The 25201-nt window shown below is 50.0% G+C and overlaps 1 protein-coding gene across 3 annotated transcripts in view; it reads right to left on the reverse strand.

Annotated features, from left to right (window-relative positions):
- LOC111835972 (voltage-dependent calcium channel gamma-2 subunit) overlaps positions 1-25201 on the reverse strand; it is a 45790-nt gene that overhangs the window by 10257 nt on the left and 10332 nt on the right. For all 3 annotated transcript variants that reach the window (XM_023796821.2, XM_023796819.2, XM_023796820.2), the window contains exon 2: positions 4170-4253. In XM_023796821.2, coding sequence (XP_023652589.1) covers positions 4170-4253 — 84 coding nt within the window. The remainder of the gene's footprint in view (positions 1-4169; positions 4254-25201) is intronic.

A 25201-nucleotide genomic window follows, 5' to 3' on the forward strand; every position in this document is an offset into this window, starting at 1 on the left:
TCCACAGGGTCAGTATTCATAGTTGGGCTGCTATAGCCAAACTTTTGGTCACTCGTGCCAGTGCCAAACGTCAGTTCTATGGTGCCAGCAGAGCAATGTTTGACTGTGGACAATGTGAAACATATTGTTCTCTGATGAGTCCACCTTCACTGCCTTTCCCACATCTGGGAGAGTCATGGTGTGGAGACGTCCGTCCCAAAAGAGGCTTAGCACCCGGACTGCTGTGTACTCAGAGTGCAGCACAGGGGTGGATCGGTGATGCTTTGGACGGCAATATCATGGCATTCCATAGGCCCACTACCCGTTCTAGATGGCCATGTCACTGCTATGGACTACCAAACCATTCTGGAGGACCATGTTCACCCAGTGGTTCCAACATTGCACCCTGAAGGTGGTGCCGTGTATCAGGATGATAATGCACCAATACACACAGCAAGACTGGTGACAGAGTGGTTTGATGAACTTGATAGTGAAGGTGAACATCTCCCATGGCCTGCAAAATATTATTGAGCCAATTTAGGGTGTTTTTGGAGGAGCGAATCAGGAATTGTTTTCCTCCACCAGCATCATGAAGTGACCTGGCCAATGTTCTGCAAGAGGAATGGCTCAAAATCCCTCTGACCACTGTGTGGGACTTGGATCTGTCATTCCCAAGATGAATTGATACTGTATTGGCCACAAAGGGAACCCCTACAATATACTAATAAATTATTGTGATCTAAAACCAGGTGTTAGTTTGATTGTCCATCCCCTGTATAGCCCTCTTTAACGCACAACCCAATTTCACTCACGCGAACACGCACTCTATCACACAAGCCAAATGTGAATGAAAATTAGTTTTCACTCTTAATCAGATGCTTGCAACCTTGAATTTGCTGAGCTGCAGCATCAGGGTCATGCTAATAAGGCTTTTCAGCTTGCAGAGGCAGATTGATTAACACTGTAAACGCTTATTAATCCTGCCCGCCCCCCTCGCTTCCTCTTAGGGCTTCCAGCTCCCCCTTCACTCACACACACACACACACACACACGCACACACACACACACAAAAGATCTATTGGCAGACACAAGAAATAGAACACCTCCGATAACTTTTGATGATATGCTGACAAGAGACGAGGCTTCAAAACGCTCTCTGGCGTTTCCCATGCGCTGTCATTGGCTCCCTGACTCTTTCTGATTGGCTTTAAGAGGACATGACTGACAGCTGACTGTAATCCCACCCACCATGGATTTTGAAGCCTAATTCCTCTCATCTCCACTATGTAACTTCACCTCCCACTGGACCATGCTGAAACTGGGCCACGTTGGCCTGTGCTACCCAGGGCTATGACGTAATCATAGCTCAGCCCCCGGCAGGATGCTCTGCCAGCTTGGCAACGAGGGGAAGCCTCCTCCTCCTTATTGGGTGACATTAAAGTGAATGGGGGAGGGGGGGGGGGCACTTCATGTCTGTTGTCCTGATGCTAGTTTCTCTTTAAAACACGCAGACCAAATGTGTCTGATGTATGAGAGGCTCTCTGTGTGTTCCCTGAGTCAATAACACCATCCCGCTGAACAAACAGATACATACATCACTTTGACTTGAGTAAACGGTTTTGGGACGACAGGAATATCTGGGGAACGTTCTCTGCTCAGTGTCACGGCGTTAACGCAGAGAGATGACCAATCAGCTTTGGCTGTGGATTCAGGCTGCGTGGGTGCATATTTATGGAAAGTGTCCTTTCACCATTTATTTAATTTATTTGCTGTTTCCTTCCAGTATTTCTAGTGTTAATTGGATGTGCGGTCAGGGCTAGAATAATTGGCACTTTCAGTGAACTGGTGCATTCGACTGACTCATTTGCTTTAATGAACGCCGTTCCCTGGCTCGGCTCTGTCCGTCAGCAAGGCCGGAGCTCACTGCCTCCCGCCCAGACTCTGCGGAGTGCGGACGGGCCACCGGGCCGCGTGATCTTTCTGACCCATGGCCTCGCTGACACCGGAATAAGAAAACGCCTCTCGATTACTACCAGGGGGGAGGGGCGGCTCCTTGGACGTTGATTTGTCCTTCCTCAGGCTGTGTCTCTTTCAGAGGGTGGGGAGATGGGCCTGGAATTCTATGTTATTCCCGCCTCCCCTTTCAGATCAATCCTGTTGGCTGCCATAGAGGGGCGTGTCTCCACACTAACCAGTAAAATCTTGGCACTTGGACATGTTCTCCCTCCTTCTTTTCCTCCTAACCCCAATCAGGGTGAATCCAGGGCGAATCTTCGCCGCGACTTGTGTACCTGACCGTTACTCCTTCCCGTCCTGCTGCCTCACCACAGTGCCCCACGGCCATTTCCTGATGGCACAGGGCTCTCTGATACACCAGCCTCACCAGCGAGGTGGCAGGGTTGATTAGCTGCTGGGTCTAATTACGGTAAGGGATTTTCACTAATTTTTATTACTGCAGGAACTCAAGGTAACTATAGCAGGATCTCTCCTTGGCCTCGATGGGGTGACCTATGGACTCCCAAGTTTGCCGTCTACTGAGAAGAGTCTCTTCTATGAACGGGGTCCCATTAAGTGGCTGGTCATTAATTCAGTCTAATTATCTGGGCTGCTATAGGCCTCTTGTTTACATACGTAGGAGTGTGATTTGTGGGATAAGCTGAATCTACTTAGCAGGTAGGTGTGAGAACATATGATTCATGATATTACATATCAATTTGTCCTAATGTTTACTTAATGCCCAAAACAAACAAATGTAAACAGTAGTCGACCTCATGTTGTCACCCTCAGCCGAGGTGAGAACCTGGTCCTATCAGGCGCCAGATCTGTGCTTGCAGGATGACGCCTGGACGCCGGCACAGCCCTGGGTCACGGTTCCCTGTGCCCTTTCAGCCTGTGCTTGGGGACCGCCGCTCTGTACTGTGTCTCTAATACAGCAGCCCCCCCCCGAATCCTGCAGTACACAGCTGCTGTTTCGGGAGAAACGCGTCCAACTGCAGCGTGCGGTCCGCCACCTCGCTGTGCTCATGGCGAAAAACAGACGTCAATCACGGGAACCTGTGATCATCTCAGATGGTGCAGGAACAACGCGTGGAGTGGGAACGACGGCTAACCAGACTGCGGACAAACAAACAGACGGAGTGGCGTTTGCAGAGGGTGCTAGAAGCAGGCGAACAGGCGCACTTCCTGTTCAGGGAGTCGGGGGGGGGGGGGGGGCAGGGGTTTTGCTGAAAGGAGAGCAGCTTCCTGCAGCTCTGTGAGACCATACGCCCTCTCGCCCTAGCTTGCTGAAGCCTACGGTCCTGCCTCCAAACCCTATCTGCTCAGAACCATCGACTTTAACCCAGAAAACAGCTCCGATGTGTGTATGAAGCTTCACCTATATAGGGCAGCCTGAAATATTTATGGAAGTGAATGCCCTCATTGACGAGTCACTGGGATCCATAGTCCCGTCTGGGTGTGCTCATGCTCAGTAAGCGTGTGACACGTATGTGTGGGCCTGCTAGCTTCCACGTCTTGTGACCATGCTTCACTTTGCATGGGTGCATTTTTCACGGGGACACATGCGCCCTCTGTGCATGCCAGCCCTCTGAATCTTTCTTTGTGCATTGACTGCGCTCTACTTCAGGCAAATTGTTTGCATTTTAAGTGATAATCTGCACTAAAGGGATTTAAATTCCTATATGTGCGACGTGCTTTCAGCCACTAAAAAAAATCCCTTTTAAAGTTTCTCTGGCTATTCGACTCTTATCACCGTGACTGTGACTGCGAGTCGGTGACTGTGCACCCAGCTGATATGTGTTTATAGGGCCGCTTACGAGTGACAGAGAGGGCGAGCAGCAGAAAATCAATGTGCTGTGTTTACAAGGTAAACACTGCAAGATAATACTGTCCCTTATACCAGGCAGTAAAATCAAGGAAAGCAGAAGGATGAGCTTGAAAGTACAGAAATACTTCTGTGAAACTGAAGGCAATATATAATACCAGAAAATATCTAAGCACTGTAGTAATCTGAAATAAGCACTGTCAGGGTGATAATCTCTGGGTACTTATAACTGATGACTGAGAATCCCGATCAAGCCTTAACTGCAGTGTCTGTGGTCTTAACATACTTGACACACGTTGCCATGGATGCAGAATAGAAATGGATATAACTAAAAATAAAAGTAGGAGATAACAGTGGTGAGACTCACGAAGGAAGTACTCTGATGCGTCTGCTTCATAGTCTGTGTCTTCAGGAAAGTGGTCTATCTGTTTACAGAAACCCTTGAAGGTTCCTGCAGGAGAAGACGAGGGAGAAAAATGGTCAGAAAAGGGTCCATGCACCTGCATTCTACGGGTTGGTACACACATGCGTGGGTGCACAAACACACACATGCACACACACACACACCCACTTGTGTCCTCAGTGCAGTGCTGATTACTGGAGATTGGAGAGACCTCACAGGGATGGTGCACAATATGCATTCCCATATGCACTCTCCAGTTTTATGTAGGGGTGCTGTGCATGTGGGTTAGGTTTAGGTATTGGGTTAGGCTTAGGGGTTAGGTTTAGGTATTGGGTTAGGTTTAGGGTTAGGAAGTGGCTTCAGGCCTCCTCTCCTCATGTTTATTCATTCACCTGTGCCTGGCCCCTTGAGTCCATTCATAGGGGGCTCCCCTGAGCCTGCAGGTTTTGCTAACCAGATGCTAGTTCATCTTGCTCTAATGCATGATAATTGTACCTAGATGCTGGTGTGGAACGTGCAGTTCTTTTCTTTTTTAGTTTACTGTTTTTTCTTTCATTATAACAGGCTCAAAACCAGCTGATGCTTCTGACATCTGGTGGGAAAAGCAGGTTGTCAGAGTGGCCTGCCTCAGTTGAATCACTGATGTGCTTGAAAAAGCTCAAACGTTTGAGAAGGGGTATGTGTGTGTGTATGTGTGTTAGGGGCTGGTGGTGTTTACGACGCACTTGGGGGATTCAGCCGAAAGTCTGCCGATTATCCTTCATGGGCAGAGCCAGAACTGCTGAGCTGGCCACCCGCAACACCCCCTTCTCTACCCCCCCCCCACCCTTCTCAGTGCTGTGTCTCCATCAAAGCGCCTGCATTGATTTCACAGACATACGGCAGGGGAGGAGGGAGGTGGTGGAGGTGATGTGGAGGAGGGATGTGGAGGAGGGTAGCAGTCTGAAGGAGAGAGACGGGAGGGTGGGTTGATGAGCCTGGCATTTAGAGGGACCAGCCAAAGAAGCAAACACTCCTCTGTTTTTCAGATTTCGGAAGATCCATAATCAGGAGCAATGTTTATACAATCCACCTATCGTTCATTTTTTAGAATTATATACCCTGCAGATACTCTCATCAGACAGTGTTGTCTGTCGGGATATTTACTGTGGTTCGTAAAATTTTAAGCTTCTTGTTAAGGGATGTGTAGCTCCTCTCCAGAGGGTTTGATCTGTTAGTCTGTGGCCTCCTGCCCACTCATGCAGCTCCTAACCCAACACAGGCACTCTGCTCCTGTTCATCTTCCACACTTTCCATCACTGACTGTGATTACTCACTGCTGGTCTCATTCATGCATTTAACATTTTTTTTTAATTCATTTAGCACTTTGTCTCAGGATGAGTCAGAACATTAAATATATTAGTTACGAGTAAATACTGAATAAGTGTGATAGTCCCATTCAAGACATGGTGTGTTGACGGCGTGTGTGTGTGATTGTGTATCCATGCTGGGTTGACGGCGTGTGTGTGTGGTTGTGTATCAATGGTGGGTTGACGGCATGTGTGTGTGGTTGTGTATCCATGCTGCGTTGACGGCGTGTGTGTGGTTGTGTATCCATGGTTGGTTGACGGCGTGTGTGTGTGGTTGTGTATCCATGCTGGGTTGACGGCGTGTGTGTGTGGTTGTGTATCAATGGTGGGTTGACGGCGTGTGTGTGTGGTTGTGTATCCATGCTGGGTTGACGGCGTGTGGGTGTGTATCCATGGTGTGTTGGCGGCGTGTGTGTGTGGTTGTGTATCCAAGCTGGGTTGACGGCGTGTGTGTGTGGTTGTGTATCCATGCTGGGTTGACGGCGTGTGGGTGTGTATCCATGGTGGGTTGATGGCGTGTGTGTGTGGTTGTGTATCCATGCTGGGTTGACGGCGTGTGTGTGTGGTTATGTATCCATGCTGGGTTGACGGCGTGTGGGTGTGTATCCATGCTGGGTTGACGGCGTGTGTGTGGTTGTGTATCCATGGTGGGTTGATGGCGTGTGTGTGTGGTTGTGTATCAATGGTGGGTTGACGGCGTGTGTGTGTGGTTGTGTATCCATGCTGGGTTGACGGCGTGTGGGTGTGTATCCATGGTGGGTTGATGGCGTGTGTGTGTGGTTGTGTATCCATGCTGGGTTGACGGCGTGTGGGTGTGTATCCATGGTGGGTTGATGGCGTGTGTGTGTGGTTGTGTATCCATGCTGGGTTGACGGCGTGTGTGTGTGGTTATGTATCCATGCTGGGTTGACGGCGTGTGGGTGTGTATCCATGCTGGGTTGACGGCGTGTGGGTGTGTATCCATGGTGTGTTGGCGGCGTGTGTGTGTGGTTGTGTATCCAAGCTGGGTTGACGGCGTGTGTGTGTGGTTGTGTATCCATGCTGGGTTGACGGCGTGTGGGTGTGTATCCATGGTGGGTTGATGGCGTGTGTGTGTGGTTGTGTATCCATGCTGGGTTGACGGCGTGTGTGTGTGGTTATGTATCCATGCTGGGTTGACGGCGTGTGGGTGTGTATCCATGCTGGGTTGACGGCGTGTGGGTGTGTATCCATGCTGGGTTGACGGCGTGTGTGTGTGGTTGTGTATCAATGGTGGGTTGACGGCGTGTGTGTGTGGTTGTGTATCCATGCTGGGTTGACGGCGTGTGTGTGTGTATCCATGGTGGGTTGATGGCGTGTGTGTGTGGTTGTGTATCCATGCTGGGTTGACGGCGTGTGTGTGTGGTTATGTATCCATGCTGGGTTGACGGCGTGTGGGTGTGTATCCATGCTGGGTTGACGGCGTGTGTGTGGTTGTGTATCCATGGTGGGTTGATGGCGTGTGTGTGTGGTTGTGTATCAATGGTGGGTTGACGGCGTGTGTGTGTGGTTGTGTATCCATGCTGGGTTGACGGCGTGTGGGTGTGTATCCATGGTGGGTTGATGGCATGTGTGTGTGGTTGTGTATCCATGCTGGGTTGACGGCGTGTGTGTGTGGTTATGTATCCATGGTGGGTTGATGGCGTGTGTGTGTGATTGTGTATCCATGTGAACCCATGCACCTTTTTTGTATGTGTGTTTGATTGACACTGACTATCGTCTCCCCATTGCCAGCTATAGCAATTAAACAGAACCTCATTAAGTGGTGATTATGATAGTCCCATTCAAGACATGGTGTGTTGACGGCGTGTGTGTGTGATTGTGTATCCATGCTGGGTTGACGGCGTGTGTGTGTGGTTGTGTATCAATGGTGGGTTGACGGCATGTGTGTGTGGTTGTGTATCCATGCTGCGTTGACGGCGTGTGTGTGGTTGTGTATCCATGCTGGGTTGACGGCGTGTGTGTGTGGTTGTGTATCCATGCTGGGTTGACGGCGTGTGTGTGGTTGTGTATCCATGGTTGGTTGACGGCGTGTGTGTGTGGTTGTGTATCAATGGTGGGTTGACGGCATGTGTGTGTGGTTGTGTATCCATGCTGGGTTGACGGCGTGTGTGTGGTTGTGTATCCATGGTTGGTTGACGGCATGTGTGTGTGGTTGTGTATCCATGCTGGGTTGACGGCGTGTGTGTGGTTGTGTATCCATGGTTGGTTGACGGCGTGTGTGTGTGGTTGTGTATCCATGCTGGGTTGATGGCGTGTGTGTGTGGTTGTGTATCAATGGTGGGTTGACGGCGTGTGTGTGTGGTTGTGTATCCATGCTGGGTTGACGGCGTGTGGGTGTGTATCCATGGTGTGTTGGCGGCGTGTGTGTGTGGTTGTGTATCCAAGCTGGGTTGACGGCGTGTGTGTGTGGTTGTGTATCCATGCTGGGTTGACGGCGTGTGGGTGTGTATCCATGGTGGGTTGATGGCGTGTGTGTGTGGTTGTGTATCCATGCTGGGTTGACGGCGTGTGTGTGTGGTTATGTATCCATGCTGGGTTGACGGCGTGTGGGTGTGTATCCATGCTGGGTTGACGGCGTGTGGGTGTGTATCCATGCTGGGTTGACGGCGTGTGTGTGTGGTTGTGTATCAATGGTGGGTTGACGGCGTGTGTGTGTGGTTGTGTATCCATGCTGGGTTGACGGCGTGTGTGTGTGTATCCATGGTGGGTTGATGGCGTGTGTGTGTGGTTGTGTATCCATGCTGGGTTGACGGCGTGTGTGTGTGGTTATGTATCCATGCTGGGTTGACGGCGTGTGGGTGTGTATCCATGCTGGGTTGACGGCGTGTGTGTGGTTGTGTATCCATGGTGGGTTGATGGCGTGTGTGTGTGGTTGTGTATCAATGGTGGGTTGACGGCGTGTGTGTGTGGTTGTGTATCCATGCTGGGTTGACGGCGTGTGGGTGTGTATCCATGGTGGGTTGATGGCATGTGTGTGTGGTTGTGTATCCATGCTGGGTTGACGGCGTGTGTGTGTGGTTATGTATCCATGGTGGGTTGATGGCGTGTGTGTGTGATTGTGTATCCATGTGAACCCATGCACCTTTTTTGTATGTGTGTTTGATTGACACTGACTATCGTCTCCCCATTGCCAGCTATAGCAATTAAACAGAACCTCATTAAGTGGTGATTATGTAGGAAGTCACTGCAGGAACTACATGAAAAACGTACACGCAGGGCTCCTTAACACGGAAACGAAACCTCATGCTGGCATATTAAAGCGTAAAATAGATGAAACCTTCCTCTGAGAGCAAAGCAGCTACTAGTGTTTGGATCCCTTCATGCTGCCAAGAGATGCTGAGGTAAGATCTACCTCCCCCTTTACAGCGAAGACACTAAGGTAGCTGGCATGTGACAGGATTTCTCGCCCGTGTGGTGGGTCCTGTACTCATCTCCAGCACACCACCTTGTGGTTTCACCTTGAATTCCAGGCATCCGTCCATCTCTGTGCATTCTTCATTTTATGTTCTTAATTTAGTGAAGAGATGCACCGATTTGGTATTTCTTAGACAGTCAAAAGATGAGTCAAGAGACCTCTTTTGTACCCTAGAGTAACAAGATGGACACAACACAGACCAACCCCAATCTTGGTTGTAAGATAATGAGTCCGAATAGTGCTGGGAATGTTCTAATCATGCAACTCCAAGGAACCCAATGAGTTTTCACAAGGTCTTTTCTCCAAGGCAATAGTTGATGATTTTTGCGGAACTGTGGGATGATGTCTCACACACATGTGATGTTGTCATGAATTGCTGTTGAGTCCTTGTACCATGTGGGAAAACAGGCCCCCCAGAGTATTGCAGACATTGATCTACTTCATAAGCAGTATGGGTCAACAAGGGAGGGGCTTGTGTTTCACTCCTTTAACCAATCACAGTCTTTGTCATATGACATCACTGCATGAATTAAAACTGGTGTCTTCTTTTAAGCAAGAAGGTGCACAGATTTCTAAAGTACCTATTTTATTCTATATGGGACATGTCATAGACAAAACAGGAATATACTTACTTGCAACAGCTGTACGGAGCAGTGTGAGGGTGTGGCTTTATTTCACAATCGTAATCGGAATAAGACTTGAAACAGCAACCTTGTGATCACAAACACAGAGGCTTAGCCTGTGGAGCCCCACACCACCCCTTGCCTGCTGTCTTGATGGCCCCACTGAGCCATACATTGCTCCGGTACTGGTTGCTGGATGGTTGGAAGCCTTAACTTTGAAAATTAGAAAAAAATCGACCAATGCAGTGATGTCATATGATGAAGACTGTAATTGGGTGAAGAAGTAAAAGGCAAACACCTCCCTTGTTGACCAAGGGACACAACAAACACTGCAAAATCAAGATGTCCATACACAGAGAGCGGTGCTATCTTGTGTTTTGTCAGGCCTGTGATTCACATGTGGCCTCCCAGCATCCTCTGTACCCCATAGCCTTCCCAGTGATGTCATCGGGGCAAACATCGGTGGGTCAGACTGTTTCTTGCTGTTTCTGAGTGGACCACAGGATATCAGACGGATAACCTTCCCAGCACGTTCCGTCCCACAGAAGTTTCTACGGCTTCGGAGTGCAGAATTACGGTCAGCTGACCGACCGCATCCGCTGCAGCGAAAATATCCGAAACCGGGAACTGGTGTGCTGAGCCAGATTTAGTGGATGTGGTTTCCTGCGACCACAGGCTACAAGAGCCATCGGGGGCTTCGAAAACCAAAGTAAAAAAGACGAGCAGTGCTGCATTATTGCAATCTCTGGGTGCTCCATCCCAGGCCAAAGCAGTTATCTTAAAGCTACAGGTATGATGGGTTCGCAGAGTAGCCCCAAATCCTTCCGACCTCCTTTCCGGGGGCTGCCTCCCCCCCAGCGCTCATACCAGACTTGTGACTCCTCTCCCCCCGTTTGTCTCTGACTCTGAGCTCAGTCCTCCAGCAGCTGGCGTCCAGTAAGGGGCATTATCCCTGCTCCTGCTCCAACAGACTGTGAAGACGTTGGACGTCAAAGTACATTTCACGCCCGTCGCATTAAAACCTCACCGACAGAAAGTAGACTTACGATTTTCCCTCCAAACCTGTACGTCAGGCAGCACTGAGGGTGTTTAACTCCTATCCAGCTGCGGCACCCTGTCACGGGCAGGGATGTCCTCAAACTGAGAACCTGAAGCATCCAGGTACGTTTCCATTTGTTCCTGCTCTTTAAACATGTACTCTGGCAGCGGGTTCGAGCAGTCTATCATTAGTGCTGACAAAGAAGGCTAAGACATCGAATCTGGTTGTCCATCCGCCACCCGGCAGTACATCCTCTTCAATCATGACGAGCCGGACCGTGACAAAACGGCAGAGCTTCAATGCCTCACTGTAAACAGCAGCGACCATCATCTGGAAGAGTGCATTCCAGCTCCGCAAGGCCAAAATGCCTGTCTTTTGCTGTCTTATATATTGCAATAAAACGCAAAGCGTGACACGTGAAGCCTGTGGAGGTGACAGGGTGGCTAACTGAGTTGTATGCCAAGGCTGTACGGTTTGTCTCCGTGTGTGTATGTTCCCTCTGTGCTTGTGTGGTTTTCCTTCCACAGCCCAAAAGGTGGGAATTTGCGTCTCTGCGTGGCTGTCCTAACCCCGTGATGGACACAGGGTGTTGCCCGTCCCCATGATAATTGATTGATCATAAGAAAAGACAGAATGGATATTAAGTGCTTATTTCATGTTGTAAATCACCTAATTGTATAAATGTTAACGGAATCCCATGCCGTCGGAATCCCATGCAGTGCAGTTTCCCATGCAGTGCAGTTTTCCCATGCAGTGCAGTTTCCCATCGGGGGGCAGGTAGAGCTGTCAGGTGCTGCAGTAACAGATCAGGAGGATGACATATCGCTTTCAATGAGACAATTCCTAACAGCTTGTGAAAGGGATGAAAACCTCCCATAGCTCAAAGTGTAATGTGAATCCCAAAATAGCTTGTGTCTTCGGTTTAATTCATCGGAAGCTTTTTGTCTTCCCTTCCTAGTTGAATCGGACCCGCTTCTCGCTACTTCTTTGTTCTCAGCGTGTGCACAAAAGCTGTTCTGTTTAAACACCACCTAAAGCATCAATCCATGTGACACTTAACCGTAACAACTGTTCCCTTCCTCCAGGACTGTACTGACTGTCAGCTCAATAAAACACATTTTATAGTAATAGTTAAGGATGTCTACCAGAAAACCTTCAGACTGGAAGGAACGTAACCTAACTTGTAAATACCAGTTACATAAAAATGTCTAAGAAGCAAAAATAAACTGCTAATGAAAATAAACTGATTTATAACTAACCCTCTTTTGTCTGCTAACACACAGATAAGTGCTAACATATCACCGTGGCCTATTAACACCCAAGTCACCTGCTTTACCCTACTAACGTGCCATTAACTTGCATTTTCCGCCAAAAACACTGGTGATTTGCTTTAGCCTGCTAGATTTGCTTTAGTACAGCTAGTCTGCTTTGGCCTACCAGCACACAGCTAATCCACTCTCTTCTAAGACTAACTCATCAGTGACACACATCTGCATCCACAGATCAAATGTTATACTCCTCTTCATCCTGCTGGTGAGTGAAGACCCTACTGGATAAAGGACAAGCCCTTAAATCTGGCTAAAGAATTTTCTGGTGTTTAATCCGCTCTCTAATTGGACCTCTGATTTCCTATGCTGTCAGAGTCCTACACTTCACCTCCCTTTGGGTGGAGATGAATATTTGAAAGCCCCCCGCCCCCCCCCCCCCCCCAATCCCTGGGGCGATTGAGGAACAATAGGAAAGATTATAGCAGAATTGGTGTGATTTTTATTGCATTGTCCTCTTGACGTTGATTCATTTTCTCCACCATTCCCATTCATGGAAGAAGATTATTGAAGGATTATTAAAGATCGTTTGGTTTGTGCAATTACCCCTCTTTTTCAGCTAATTTGAAGTCAGTCATCGCTGCTTGATCAGAACGCCGCTATGAAGCTTGAGGAAGTCTGCTGTCTTCATGTAAACGTGGGGCAAATTTATCACTCTGCTCCGCTCGCAGAAAGTAGGAGCTCTGAATAAATGAAGGTGTATATTTGGGGCTGGGTTGGTTGCTTTGCGGCATGAGATTAATCTGAACATAACTAACCAAGTCTTCTGGACCCATAGAGAGGCTGCCTTCACTGTTGAATCACGCCCCATGTCCTTCCCAGTACCTGGAGAGTCGTGGAGTACTTTCCTTGTGACATTGAAGTTGTTCTTCAGTGAAGATGAATGGGGTTAGGGGATGGGGGAGTAGGGCTGATGACTGAGGCAAGGGAGGGTGAATTTCTCTAAATAGAATGTCTCCTACAGGCTTGGCGAGAAGTCACTCAGTGCTTCAAAGCTACCATTGCCAGGAAAGCACTATAATTAGTCAACACATTTGAGATTAAAAGCCAGAGCTGGCAAGAATGTGGTCTTTCAAGACGGTGTGTTGGGCCTAGATACCCTGCGTCGCCTCACCGTGTCGAGTGTAGTGGAGTTGACATGGCTATAGTCGGTCTGCCACAACAGGGATGACGGCCCCTATTATAGCAGCAGACTGATTCATTCTCAGCAGTGAGCTTCTTAAATGTTACACACTTTCCTGCCATTTCTAAGTCATCATGAGATGGATTATGCCACCTATTTCAAGTTTTTAGAGTTATATGTTGATATACTCTCTTTTTTTCTGAATTTACTCTCTCTCTCTCTCATCTTTTCATGTAAGCTTCCGCAGTACGGTCATGCGTAGATTACAGACTTCCTCTTAACAACAGTGGTAATTTTGCTGAGGGTTTTTTCTTCTTAATTACCTCTAACGGGCACACACTCGTGCAGTGGGTCTCAAAGACGACACCGCAGCAGCGGCAAGGGACATCATCTGAGCCCTGGGGTGCATGTTCTCTGTAACCATGATGATGAGGATGACAGTAGGCAGAGCTTAAGGATGTGTCAAAGATAGAAAAACGCTACAGGACAAGTAACCTGAGCAGCTGAGGAAAAATGCACATCTGTAAAGATGGTTGAAAATGGGGAATCGCTTTGGATAAAGATGTTAGTCAGGCAGTTAACAGTAAGTGCTACTGCTGGAGGGGAGGATGCTGGTACAAATCATAGCCTATGGTCTTATCTCAGCCTTGAACAAACTCTGTAAGCACTTACTCTCTTCTTGCTTTCTCTGCCTTTCCCTTCTGCCCTCCTTCCTGCTCTAAATCCCTCCCCAAGGGAAGCTTCCCATTCGTGTCCTTGCCAGCAGGTCAGAAGCCATGACATTTGTGGCTCCTCGACCGCCGTGCGGGGAAGCGATTAGCGTGTCGTTGACCTGGGAAGGTTGTGTCACCGCTGGGGACAACCTCGTGTACCCCACTGAGCCCAACTGCTGGAGTTCACCTTGAGTAATCAGAGATCTAACGCCGACGCAGGGGGGTCTGCTATGCATCATTGATGAGGCTTTGATGAGGCTCAGCACTAACAATGACTCTCTTTGGAGAGACTCAGCTGTCAAAGCTCTAAATTACTGAGCGTAACCGTCAAAGATACTTGACTAGCCACGGAATTTGTGATATGACACTCCAGTAAGGTGCTTCTCTAGATGGAGCACTTAGCATCCAGAGGAGCACAAGACGAATGATCCGTAACCTTGTCTCCTTGAAGGAACCCATGATGTCATGGGGCACTATTGGGTTTTATTGTTCTGGGAAAACCGACTCAGCCTCCGAGATCCTGGGCACGGCTCCTTCCTGACACAGCCAATCATTCTTAAGGGTCGCGTTCTGTGTTTATGCTGAAAGCATGACGTCGCGTCACCAGGGAGCATAGCTTATTGGACCTGAGAATTAAACGTCTGCTGGGTCTGTGCCAATGGTCCTTTCACGTTCCATTTTCTTTTGACTTCCTCCCCCCCCCCCCCCCCCCCGCCTCCATCTGCTGCTCTGCCCTCCTTAATCTTTCCGGTAGGTTCCGACAGCCTCCCATCTTCCCGTCGGCCGATAAGCGCAGGACAGGAAGTGCAACTGCCTGGAGGGTGACACATGTAGGAGGGATTTTGTTCTATAAACGATACAGGAGGGAACTCTGCGTCCCTCTCCCGGGTATTTGCGTAGAGAAAGGTGTTTAATGTCACGTGACACGGATGCCAGACTAACCCCCAAAGGCACGTGCCTACACAAGGGCCGGTCATTTTGCCCTAATAGCTCCAATTTGGCCCGACCAGTAGAGCCGGCGCCTCTGATTAATGGGCCGCAGCCCCCTGCTAAAGTCCGGCCCGCAGTGCAAGCACTCATTTTTTGTACCACAGCCACGCTTTGGTCCCACCTGCACAAGAACTTCTGCCCTTACGGGAGCCTTCTTCCTGTACACACAAGGGCAGACACACTGAAACACACACACAATACAAGGCACACTCAGCAATTACTGAGTTACAGAAGTACGTTTTATATAGGATTATCTAATCACCTTGCTGTTAGTTTAGCACCATGGTAGCAAAGGGTCTTGTGTTATTTTTCGACAATTTCAAGATATCTGACTGCGAGATATCATATAGAGCAGCAAGAAAACATTAAGGAAATATTATCCAAATTCAGAGTTAACATGAAAAGTTCCATGGATGGCTTGTGAAGTGTCACACTGGATCAGAGAGGTAGGCAGAGAGAGGTAGGCAGAGAGAGGCCAGCAGGGTGAGGCAGGCAAAGAGAGGCAGGCAGAGAGAGGTAGGCAGAGAGAGGCAGGCAGAGAGAGGTAGGCAGAGAGCAGCAGGCAGAGAGAGGCAGGCAGAGAGAGGCAGGCAGAGAGAGGTAGGCAGAGAGAGGCAGGCAGAGAGAGGCCAGCAGAGAGAGGCAGGCAGAGAGAGGCAGGCAGAGAGCAGCAGGCAGAGAGAGGCCAGCAGAGAGAGGCCAGCAGAGAGAGGCAGGCAGAGAGTGGCAGGCAGAGAGAGGCAGAGGATGGACAGCTGTGGTTTGGCTGAGGGACAGCAGAGATAGTTGTGTGAAGGGGGGGTACAACGGAACTGGGGAGGTCTTATTGGGATGAGGTCACTCTCATTCATCTGCCGCTAATTTGGAAACCAATTTAGTGATTGAAAAAGTTGATCAAATCATTATATATGTTATACCTCAAAAGAAATTTTTCTGCAAAAATGACCAGATTAGGTCACTCAGGATGATAATGTGTACACACTGAGGAACACAGAGCTCGGGGGCTCGGCAGTGTCTCAGTATGACCACCCCCCCCCCCCCCCAGCCGGGGCTCGGCAGTGTCTCAGTATGCCCACAACCCCCCCCCCCCCCCCCCAGCCGGGGCTCGGCAGTGTCTCAGTATGCCCACCCCCCCCAGCCAGGGCTAGGCAGTGTCTCAGTATCCCCCCCCCCCATCCAGGTGTTCTGTGGTATCCCACAATGCCTCCTGCCTTCCCCCGGCCATATGCTTGGTTGACTTTGGTAAGCAGTGCCCACATCATGCATAACTCACCCATCAGATTATTTTACTATTGTTTTTCATTTTTATTTCCGTGCAGGGAAGAAGGGTTAGAAAGGCAAGCTGAGTGGAAACCATGACAACAGAGGAAAAGTCCCAAGCCCACGCGTGGGGGTGGGATCTGACCTGCTTCCCGGCGCCCCCACAGGTAATCTGAGTGCAGCACTGCTGTCCTTACTGGCCGTACCTCAGCACCACGGCTGCTTGCACCCTAGCATCTGAGGAGGTGGGCTACGGGCTACGCTCGTGAACGTTGGATGGCTATGGTGACCCCGTACAGGCTCATCTACCTTGGCACAGGACTGAAATTCACACCACGATGCCTAAATGAAAGGGCCTGACCAGAAACATGCCGGCTCGCAGTGCAGCCATCCAGGCTGATGGATGTAAAGCGCCACTATAAACAGATATTTAGGATACGCAGCCAGTTAAACGAGTTACACATCTACCTGCCTAAAACTGCTTTATGAGTTAAAAAAGCAACACAACCACATTAAATTCTACCTGTTAAATGATATCTTAAAGGCTTTATATTTCCAGTTACTGGTCTTCAGGGCTTTATGTTTGTAAACATTTTGGGAGAAACATTTCTCTCCACATCCTGTACACATTCAGTCTGGTCAGCAGCGTATCGAGTGTCACGCAGCAAAGGCGTCAGACACTCCAGCGCCACAACGCTGACAGTAGCAACCTAACCAGTCCACTGAGTAGGGGTCATCCCTCTCACAGTCATAGAGAGTTATGGGGGATTGGGGTCATCCCTCTCACAGTCATACAGAGTTATGGGGGAGGGGGTCATCCCTCTCACAGTCATACAGAGTTATGGGGGAGGGGGTCATCCCTCTCACAGTCATACAGAGTTATGGGGGATTGGGGTCATCCCTCTCACAGTCATACAGAGTTATGGGGGAGGGGGGTGTCCCTCTCACAGTCCTACAGAGTTATGGGGGAGGGGGGTGTCCCTCTCACAGTCATGCAGAGTTATGGGGGAGGGGGGTGTCCCTCTCACAGTCATAGAGAGTTATGGGGGAGGGGGGTGTCCCTCTCACAGTCATGCAGAGTTATGGGGGAGGGGGGTGTCCCTCTCATAGTCATAGAGAGTTATGGGGGAGGGGGGTGTCCCTCTCACAGTCATACAGAGTTATGGGGGAGGGGGGTGTCCCTCTCACAGTCATAGAGAGTTATGGGGGAGGGGGGTCATCCCTCTAACAGTCATACAGAGTTATGGGGGAGGGGGTGTCCCTCTCACAGTCCTACAGAGTTATGGGGGATTGGGGTGTCCCTCTCACAGTCATACAGAGTTATGGGGGAGGGGGGTGTCCCTCTCACAGTCATACAGAGTTATGGGGGAGGGGGGTGTCCCTCTCACAGTCATACAGAGTTATGGGGGAGGGGGGTGTCCCTCTCACAGTCATACAGAGTTATGGGGGAGGGGGGTCATCCCTCTCACAGTCATACAGAGTTATGGGGGAGGGGGGTGTCCCTCTCACAGTCATACAGAGTTATGGGGGAGGGGGTTGTCCTTCTCACAGTCATACAGAGTTATGGGGGAGGGGGGTCATCCCTCTCACAGTCATAGAGAGTTATGGGGGATTGGGGTGTCCCTCTCACAGTCATACAGAGTTTTGCAGAGTCATGCAGAATTACAGGGTGGAGGTCCCTCTCACACAGTTACAGGGGGAGGTCCCTCTCACACAGTTACAGGGGGAGGTCCCTCTCACACAGTTACAGGGGGTGGTCCCTCTCACACAGTTACAGGGGGAGGTCCCTCTCACACAGTTACAGGGGGAGGTCCCTCTCACACAGTTACAGGGGGAGGTCCCTCTCACACAGTTACAGTGGGAGGTCACTCTCACACTATTACGGAGTTCCTTACTCACATAGTCACACAGAATTCTGGGGGGCATGGGCATCTGCCATGCATGTGCATTTATGGGGGAACCTGTCCTTTCCACACACACAGAGTTACTGGGTGGGCTGTCCCTCATTCACACACAGTTATGGGGTGGGGGGGGGGGTTGCTCGTCCCATCTCCAGGTGTTATTTGGCTCCGCTCACTCCAATAAAAATGGCTGCACATCCGGCCGAATGAAGCCATCCCGCACAGCATATGGCTGCCTTTAATTAAACCTCCTCATTAAGTCGTCCACGGTGGGGCACAGCAGACTCTTCCTGTTAGCAGCTAGGACAGGAAGCCCTTGCTCAACATTTATGGAGGCCCCCCCCGTCAGCCCGCATGTTTGGGGAGAGGACGGGTGACCCTAACTAACTCAAATGGCCCAACTACCAAATAGCCAGAAATATCACGTAAAGAACAGGACTGCAAACTGTGTGGCCTGACCTCTGTGTCCTCAGCTGAGCGTAACAGAATATGGGCATTGCAGGGACACCCTGCCGTTTATTGCCAGATTCATTTCTGATTGTTTTCTTAGCTTTGTTTTATAAACAGGGCATGCTGTTGTTACAGTGTAGCTCTCAACACCGTTTACCCGCGTGGCGACACTGTACAACATTCAACAGTTTGTGATGTTTCACCTTTGCTCATGTAACATTCAGTAAAGTGTAACATTTAGCAGTGTGTAACATTCAAAAAGATAACATTCTACGACTTTTACACGTGTCAACTTCAACAAGGTTACATTCAACAATGTTTACATATGTAACATTCAACAAGGTGACAGTGAAATGTTTCCATGTGTAACACTCAATGTGACACTGAACAATATTTACGTGTCCTGAAATTCTTACGAATGGCCACCATTCTGTTTTTCTTGACTGAAGGTCTTTTTCATAGCTGGGGGGGGGTACCTGGATGACAGTGTCCATTGTTATATATTAGAAAATTCACATTACATCTGATTTTCCACAAAAAACATCAGCTGCTCCACCTGAAGATTATTAATGAGACAGCTAGTGACAGCAGCCTGGTAAACTCGATTAAACCGGCTGAGCCCGGCCATCATTTTCACCAGCTTTCGTTCCCTCCTGTGGTCTCTCTTTCCTGTTCTCCCACACATCCTTGTGCCAGACCATTCACACTCACTCTTACACCTGCACATGCGAGCAAAGTCAAAAACAACCAGACACAGTGACTGCAAGATACCACACTGAAATGCCACTGTCTGTATGCAGGAGTCCCTGTGGGATTGAAGGTGCTTCAGGTGTCCTGCTCTGCACGTGTACAAGAGAGAGCAGTACATCTATAAAGAAACGGTGGCGTTTGATATTAGAACTTAAAATGACAATATGAATAAAAATACAAATATAAATCAACATAATTACAACCTCTCGATGTCCCCTGCCAACAAAAGAACTAAGTCGGTTTGATATAATAAACATTAAAATATATTAAAATAAAAATAATATTATGTGAAACATGGAGCAGGTATCTGCTTAAGTAGAGCACTCAGAGCTACTGCTGACAGCCTAAGAGGCCCACAGACCATCATTTGCATACCCCCCCTAGCCCCCCCCAACAAGTCCCCTCCGGCACAGTGATTAATTTGTGGCTATTGATTCCTCCTCCTGTACCGAACGAAGCAGAGAGAGCGAGTGAGTGAGAGAGAGAGAAAACGAGGGAGGGAGGGAGAGATGCGGGAGGAGGCGCGGGTACATCCCGTATTCAGTGTAGTGCCTCTCTGCAGATCATTTTCCCTCTGAACCTTAACGTGGGGAGAAGAAGCTAATGGCTGCAGAAGGGATGCGTCAGGTGGCCTCTCTCTGCCAGCCCCTCTGTGCCAGCCTCTCTTTGCCTACCTCTCTCTGCCTGCCTCTCTCTGCCTGCCTCTCTTTGCCTACCTCTCTCTGCCTGCCTCTCTCTGCCAGCCTCTCTTTGCCTACCTCTCTCTGCCTGCCTCTATGTGCCAGCCTCTCTCTTCTGGCTTCTCTCTTTCTGCCTCATTCTGCTGGCCTCTCTTTTCTGGCCTCTCTCTGTCTTCTGGCTTCCCTCTGGCTGCTTCTCTCTGCTGGCCTCTCTTTGCCTGCTTCTCTCTGCTGGCCTCTTTCTTCTGGCCTCTCTCTGCTTGCCTCTCTCTTCCTGCTTCACTCAGCCGGCCTCTCTCTGCCTGCCGCAATCTGCCTGCTTCTCTCTGGCTGCCTCTCTTTACCAGCCGCTCTCTACCTGCCACTCTCTTCTGGCCACTCTCTGCCTGCCTCTCTCTGCATGCCTCTCTTTGCTGACCTCTCTCTGCCTGCCTCTCTCTGCTGACCTCTCTCTGCCTGCCTCTCTCTGCTGGCCTCTCTCCGGTGGCCTCTCTCTTCTGGCCACTCTCTGCATGCCTCTCTTTGCTGGCCTCTCTCTGCCTGCCTCTCTCTTCTGGCCTCTCTCTGCCTGCCTCTCTCCGGTGGCCTCTCTCTTCTGGCCTCTCTCTGCCTGCCTCTCTCTTCTGGCCTCTCTCTGCCTGCCTCTCTCCGGTGGCCTCTCTCTTCTGGCCACTCTCTGCCTGCCTCTCTCTTCTGGCCTCTCTCTGCCTGCCTCTCTCCGGTGGCCTCTCTCTTCTGGCCTCTCTCTGCCTGCCTCTCTCTTCTGGCCTCTCTCTGCCTGCCTCTCTCTTCTGGCCTCTCTCTGCCTGCCTCTCTCTGCCTGCCTCTCTCTGCATGCCTTTCTTTGCTGGCCTCCCTCTGCATGCCTCTCTTTGCTGGCCTCTCTCTTCCACCCAGCATCCACATGCTGCTCGTAGCCCCACTAAGGGGGGGGGGGGGGGGGGGGGGGGGGGAACAGCAGGCTGGGGAGAGCAAGATGGCCGAAAGGCCTGCTGCAGTGCACTGAACACTCTCTCCTGACTGGCTGGTGAAACATCAGTGTCCACCCCATGCTCACTTGCTGGCATTCACCTGCAGAAAGCCTTTCAGCCTCGTATCTTGTATCCCTCTTTGGACCACTGAGATGCATGCATGAAGCCCTGCGCTGGTCCTGTGGGCAGATGGTGGCCTGGAACCTTGGTGGTCCTTCATGCTCAAAAGCGAAACACAAAAATCTGAGTGACTTCCCCTGAGGGCATTATGGCTACTGCCAACACGATCCTGAGTCAGATTCCAGAGTCCTCAGGTCATCCTGAGGCTGACAAATTGGTGTAATTGGGTTTATGCCGATCTCCTCCACTTAGCGTTCCTTTGAGATTATGACAATGCACAATGACACCTTCACAGAGGCCTGCCCACATTCTGTCATTAAAATCCTCGTCTGGCTTCGACAGCCTCTCAGGGAGACTCTGCACCAGAACCCATCCATCCATCCATTCTCCAACCCGCTTATCCTACTGGGTCGCGGGGGGGGGGGGGGGGGGGTCCGGAGCCTATCCCGGAAGCAACGGGCATGAGGCAGGGAACAACCCTGGACGGGGGGCAGCCCATCGCAGTGCACCAGAACCAATTGCATAAATGCAATGCATGTTGGGAATCTGAATCGAAATTACAAAAGAAATTCATTCAACTTGTCTCCACAGAACAATTACAGGTAGAATGAAGATTCATCATCAACAGCAACAGCATCAACCTGCCATCAAATATATTTTAAGGCAGTTATATTGTGGATTTTACAGAAAAAGGATTCTTCCTGGAAAATGTACAGGAGTCCTATTGTATTACAGAGACATTATCTGCGAAGGGCTCGTCTCCACGCTGCTATGAGCAAACAGGCATCAAATAACATTGTGGAAACGCTTTAAGATAATAAAACCCCAAATAATCAATCCCAGCAAATGTATCGCCAACATTTACAGACAGGATTTAACACTAAATGCCTTCCTGCACATGGTGTCCGTCCATGAAATGGGAGATTCGGATAAATGCTCAACATGTGAAAGCAAAACACGATTTGGGTGTAAGCATAGAGTTCCCTACAGTCCCTCGGGGGGGGGGGGGGGGTTTAGTGAGGAAAATGTAGCTTTATCAAAATCCTGACACACAGGAGAGCAGTACAGTCCAGTTAAAGTCCAAGGGTGACAGAAACAGGGCTTGACTGGTCCCTCTGGGGGCCAGGATGCATCCCTTCATCCCTACAAGACAAGGAGTGTAAGGCGGTGAGGACGGCACTTTGTGCTCGACTTTTTACCCACCAGGTCTGGCTGTTGTCTTGCGGGCAGCAGACAGAATAGGGGTATGTCCTTTCAGGCTGGCAGCCTTGCGTGCTTTGATGTCTCTCACTGTGTGGCAGACTGAACTGTTCTCCTGCATCCATGGCACTGCTGAATCTCCGGTGTGGGCATGTGGAATAAGAGGGCGGCAGAGGCGTGCTTGTGTGCTTCTCTGGGCCTGAATGACCACAGATCGCTGTGCCAGCGAGTCCCCGGATCCACCGCGGCGGCCAACAGGGAGAGACTCTGCTCCACGTCAAGGGGCCGTGCAGTCCGGGAAGCAGGGCTCTGCCCGTTCTAGCCGACTCAAGCCCGCCAAAAGCACGCCTGCGGGCCGTATCCAGACCTCATCAGTGACATCATCCCCCCCCCCGTGCCAGCTGTCTTAATCATCACGGCCGGAAAGAACATCACTGTCTCATCAATCAGGCCGACGGCATCTGGCAGCAGTAGCAGCGCAGTTTACAATCTGGGATATTCGTCCGTGCTCTCCTTCTCCGGAGAGATGAAATGCATCACTTGGAGTAGAGGACAAACCCGTCACGGCGTCCACCTCATGGAAAACACAGACTGCATCCGCTCAAATGTCAGTGAAAACATCTTTTATTGCATAAATTACAGCAATTTTATATCCCTCACATTTTATTGGATGCTGTCCCGCAGTTCTCCCTGAAGTGCCAGTCAGACAACTATGCCACGACAAGGAGACGACCCTAGTGGAGTTCGGCCTGTGACCTATCGCCCGCTCCTGCAGCTGGTTCCCACACACATCTTTCAGCTAAAAGACTGCATGCCCCCACATGCCATTTCCTGAAGCAGGAACGATTTGGACTCCATCGCTATACACGCTTAGTGCCTTAATGTTTCAGGAGTCATTGTACTGGGTTTCCTCTCCGCTTCGTTCGCTTCTGCCCGGGATTAAGTAGCATGTTTAAAATATCCAGAATGTGGGCCAAACGCAGTGCGTCCCTGAGGGCCTCCGCCGTGATCCAGGATGGCGGAGTAACTCTGGCACCAGGCTTCTGGGCCGGCGGGGAGCAGCTGTCGGGCGAAAGCCAGTCCGGCGGAAAGGCTTCAGCGGGATCATCTGACGGGGCCGTCTCGTCGCGACGGCTTGTTTTATCAACAGTGCCATTTGCTGTGATGGGGGGGCTGCCGACTCAGCCAGGGAGAGGCGTAAACATCGCCGTCTGGCCAACAAATCTCAGACAAACGAGGGAGCGGGAAAAGGCTGCCGGTGGCAGCTCGCCGGACCCTTGTGTCCTATCAGAGCACAGGCCTGCTTTAAATAAAAGTCCCTTAAATCCGTCCATCTTCCGAAGCCACATATCCAGGGCTGGATCACCATGAGCTTGGGGCCTATATCCAGGAAGCAGAGGGCAACTCACGATCACAGCGCGTGGGCAATTTAAAGAAACAGTTTCAGCAGAACAATGCATCTTTAAGCTACAGGGGAAACTCATCAGGGACAGAATGCAAACTGCACGCAGACTGAGCAAAGGCAAGATTCAAACCCCCTACCGCACCTCCTGAAGCACGCTGTGACTCTAGGGACATACAGAGTCACAGCTGACTCTGAGTCACGCTGCCCATTTAAAGCCATAACTAACAAAACACTTTCTAACCTCACCTGAAGGAGAAAACACCACCAGTGTGTGTGTTTTCCAGGACTTTGGGTTAGGTTATAGGTTCAAGAGAATGGTTTTTATCTGTTTACTTCCTATTTAAGTTGCCATGGAGACGACAGACCATGTGACAGCACCACTTCCTTTTCTCGACAACTGCTGAGTGGGTTTTTCAGTCTCCGTCAAATCACTTTTGTTTTTTAATGAAATAAACCAAAATGAGGTCATACAACAAACCAGGACAACTCTTAATGGTGGAGCAGAGCTACTTTGAATGCAGGGAGTTGTAAACTAGGGTGTTTTTTCAATTTTATTGTTGCGATTTACTTTTGCGACGGAAGTCCTACCGGGGGGGGGGGTTCCTGCTGTAATGCTTGGGTCCTCGGGGCGAGGTGCTGAACAGCCGCTTAAACATCATGATGAATCGCCAGTAATAAGACAGTGGATGTCATCGGCAGCTTACCGAAGGAGCAGCCAAATGATTATTTGTAAATACATTTAACAGTCACCTCAGACTGATAACTTACGGTGTATGGTCAAGACCAAGGTCACCGTGTGTTAAGCGTTACTGCCATGAATCAGAAGCCTAATTTTCTATTTTTAATTATAGAAAATAGAAATTTAATTAGGAAGCTGATGAATAGATGGGCTCGTTGATGCATATCTCATCACGGTTCCCTTATGTAAGATGTACTCAAGTTTTAAGAAAGTCAACTCATTGACCTTTGACATTGAGAGGTGAGGGTGTGAAACAGGGCCAATCCATCCATATTCTGACCACTTATCCTGGTCAGGGTCCTGGGGTGGGGTGGGGTGGGGTGGGGGGGGGGGGGTGGAATCTGTCTCAGACAGCGCAGAGCACAAGGCCGGGGTACACCCTGAACAGGATGCCAGTTCATTGTAATGATATACTGCCGATCTGTTTTTAATCATTTGGAAGAGCAGTCAGTCTTCTTCACTCAGCCAGAAGAACCACTAATCCACTTTGTTCTTTTGTTGTGGTACAGCAGCTGAGAGTAATATCACTCACTCTGGACCACAAACTGTGTGTATGTTAAACACTAACAGTAAGATTATATAACTGTTTGTTTTATTTTTAGTCAGTAACCACACCTGCCCTCAGGGGTACATCCATAGCTAAGGAAAGTGAAGGTGGCACATTGTTCATGTATTAAGAGGGTGTAGGTCAGGAGGACTCGGGGGCAAACTGCTCCCCAGGGCTCTTGGTGCGCATTCCCCAGGGCTTTTGGTGCATGCTCCACAGGGCTCTTGGTGCGCATTCCCCAGGGCTCTTGGTGTGCATTCCCCAGGGCTTTTGGTGCATGCTCCGCAGGGCTCTTGGTGTGCATTCCCCAGGGCTCTTGGTGTGCATTCCCCAGGGCTCTTGGTGTGCATTCCCCAGGACTTTTGGTGCGTGCTC

This window comes from Paramormyrops kingsleyae, chromosome 22 (assembly GCF_048594095.1).
Source record: "Paramormyrops kingsleyae isolate MSU_618 chromosome 22, PKINGS_0.4, whole genome shotgun sequence".
In the NCBI taxonomy this organism is placed as follows: Eukaryota; Metazoa; Chordata; class Actinopteri; order Osteoglossiformes; family Mormyridae; genus Paramormyrops; species Paramormyrops kingsleyae.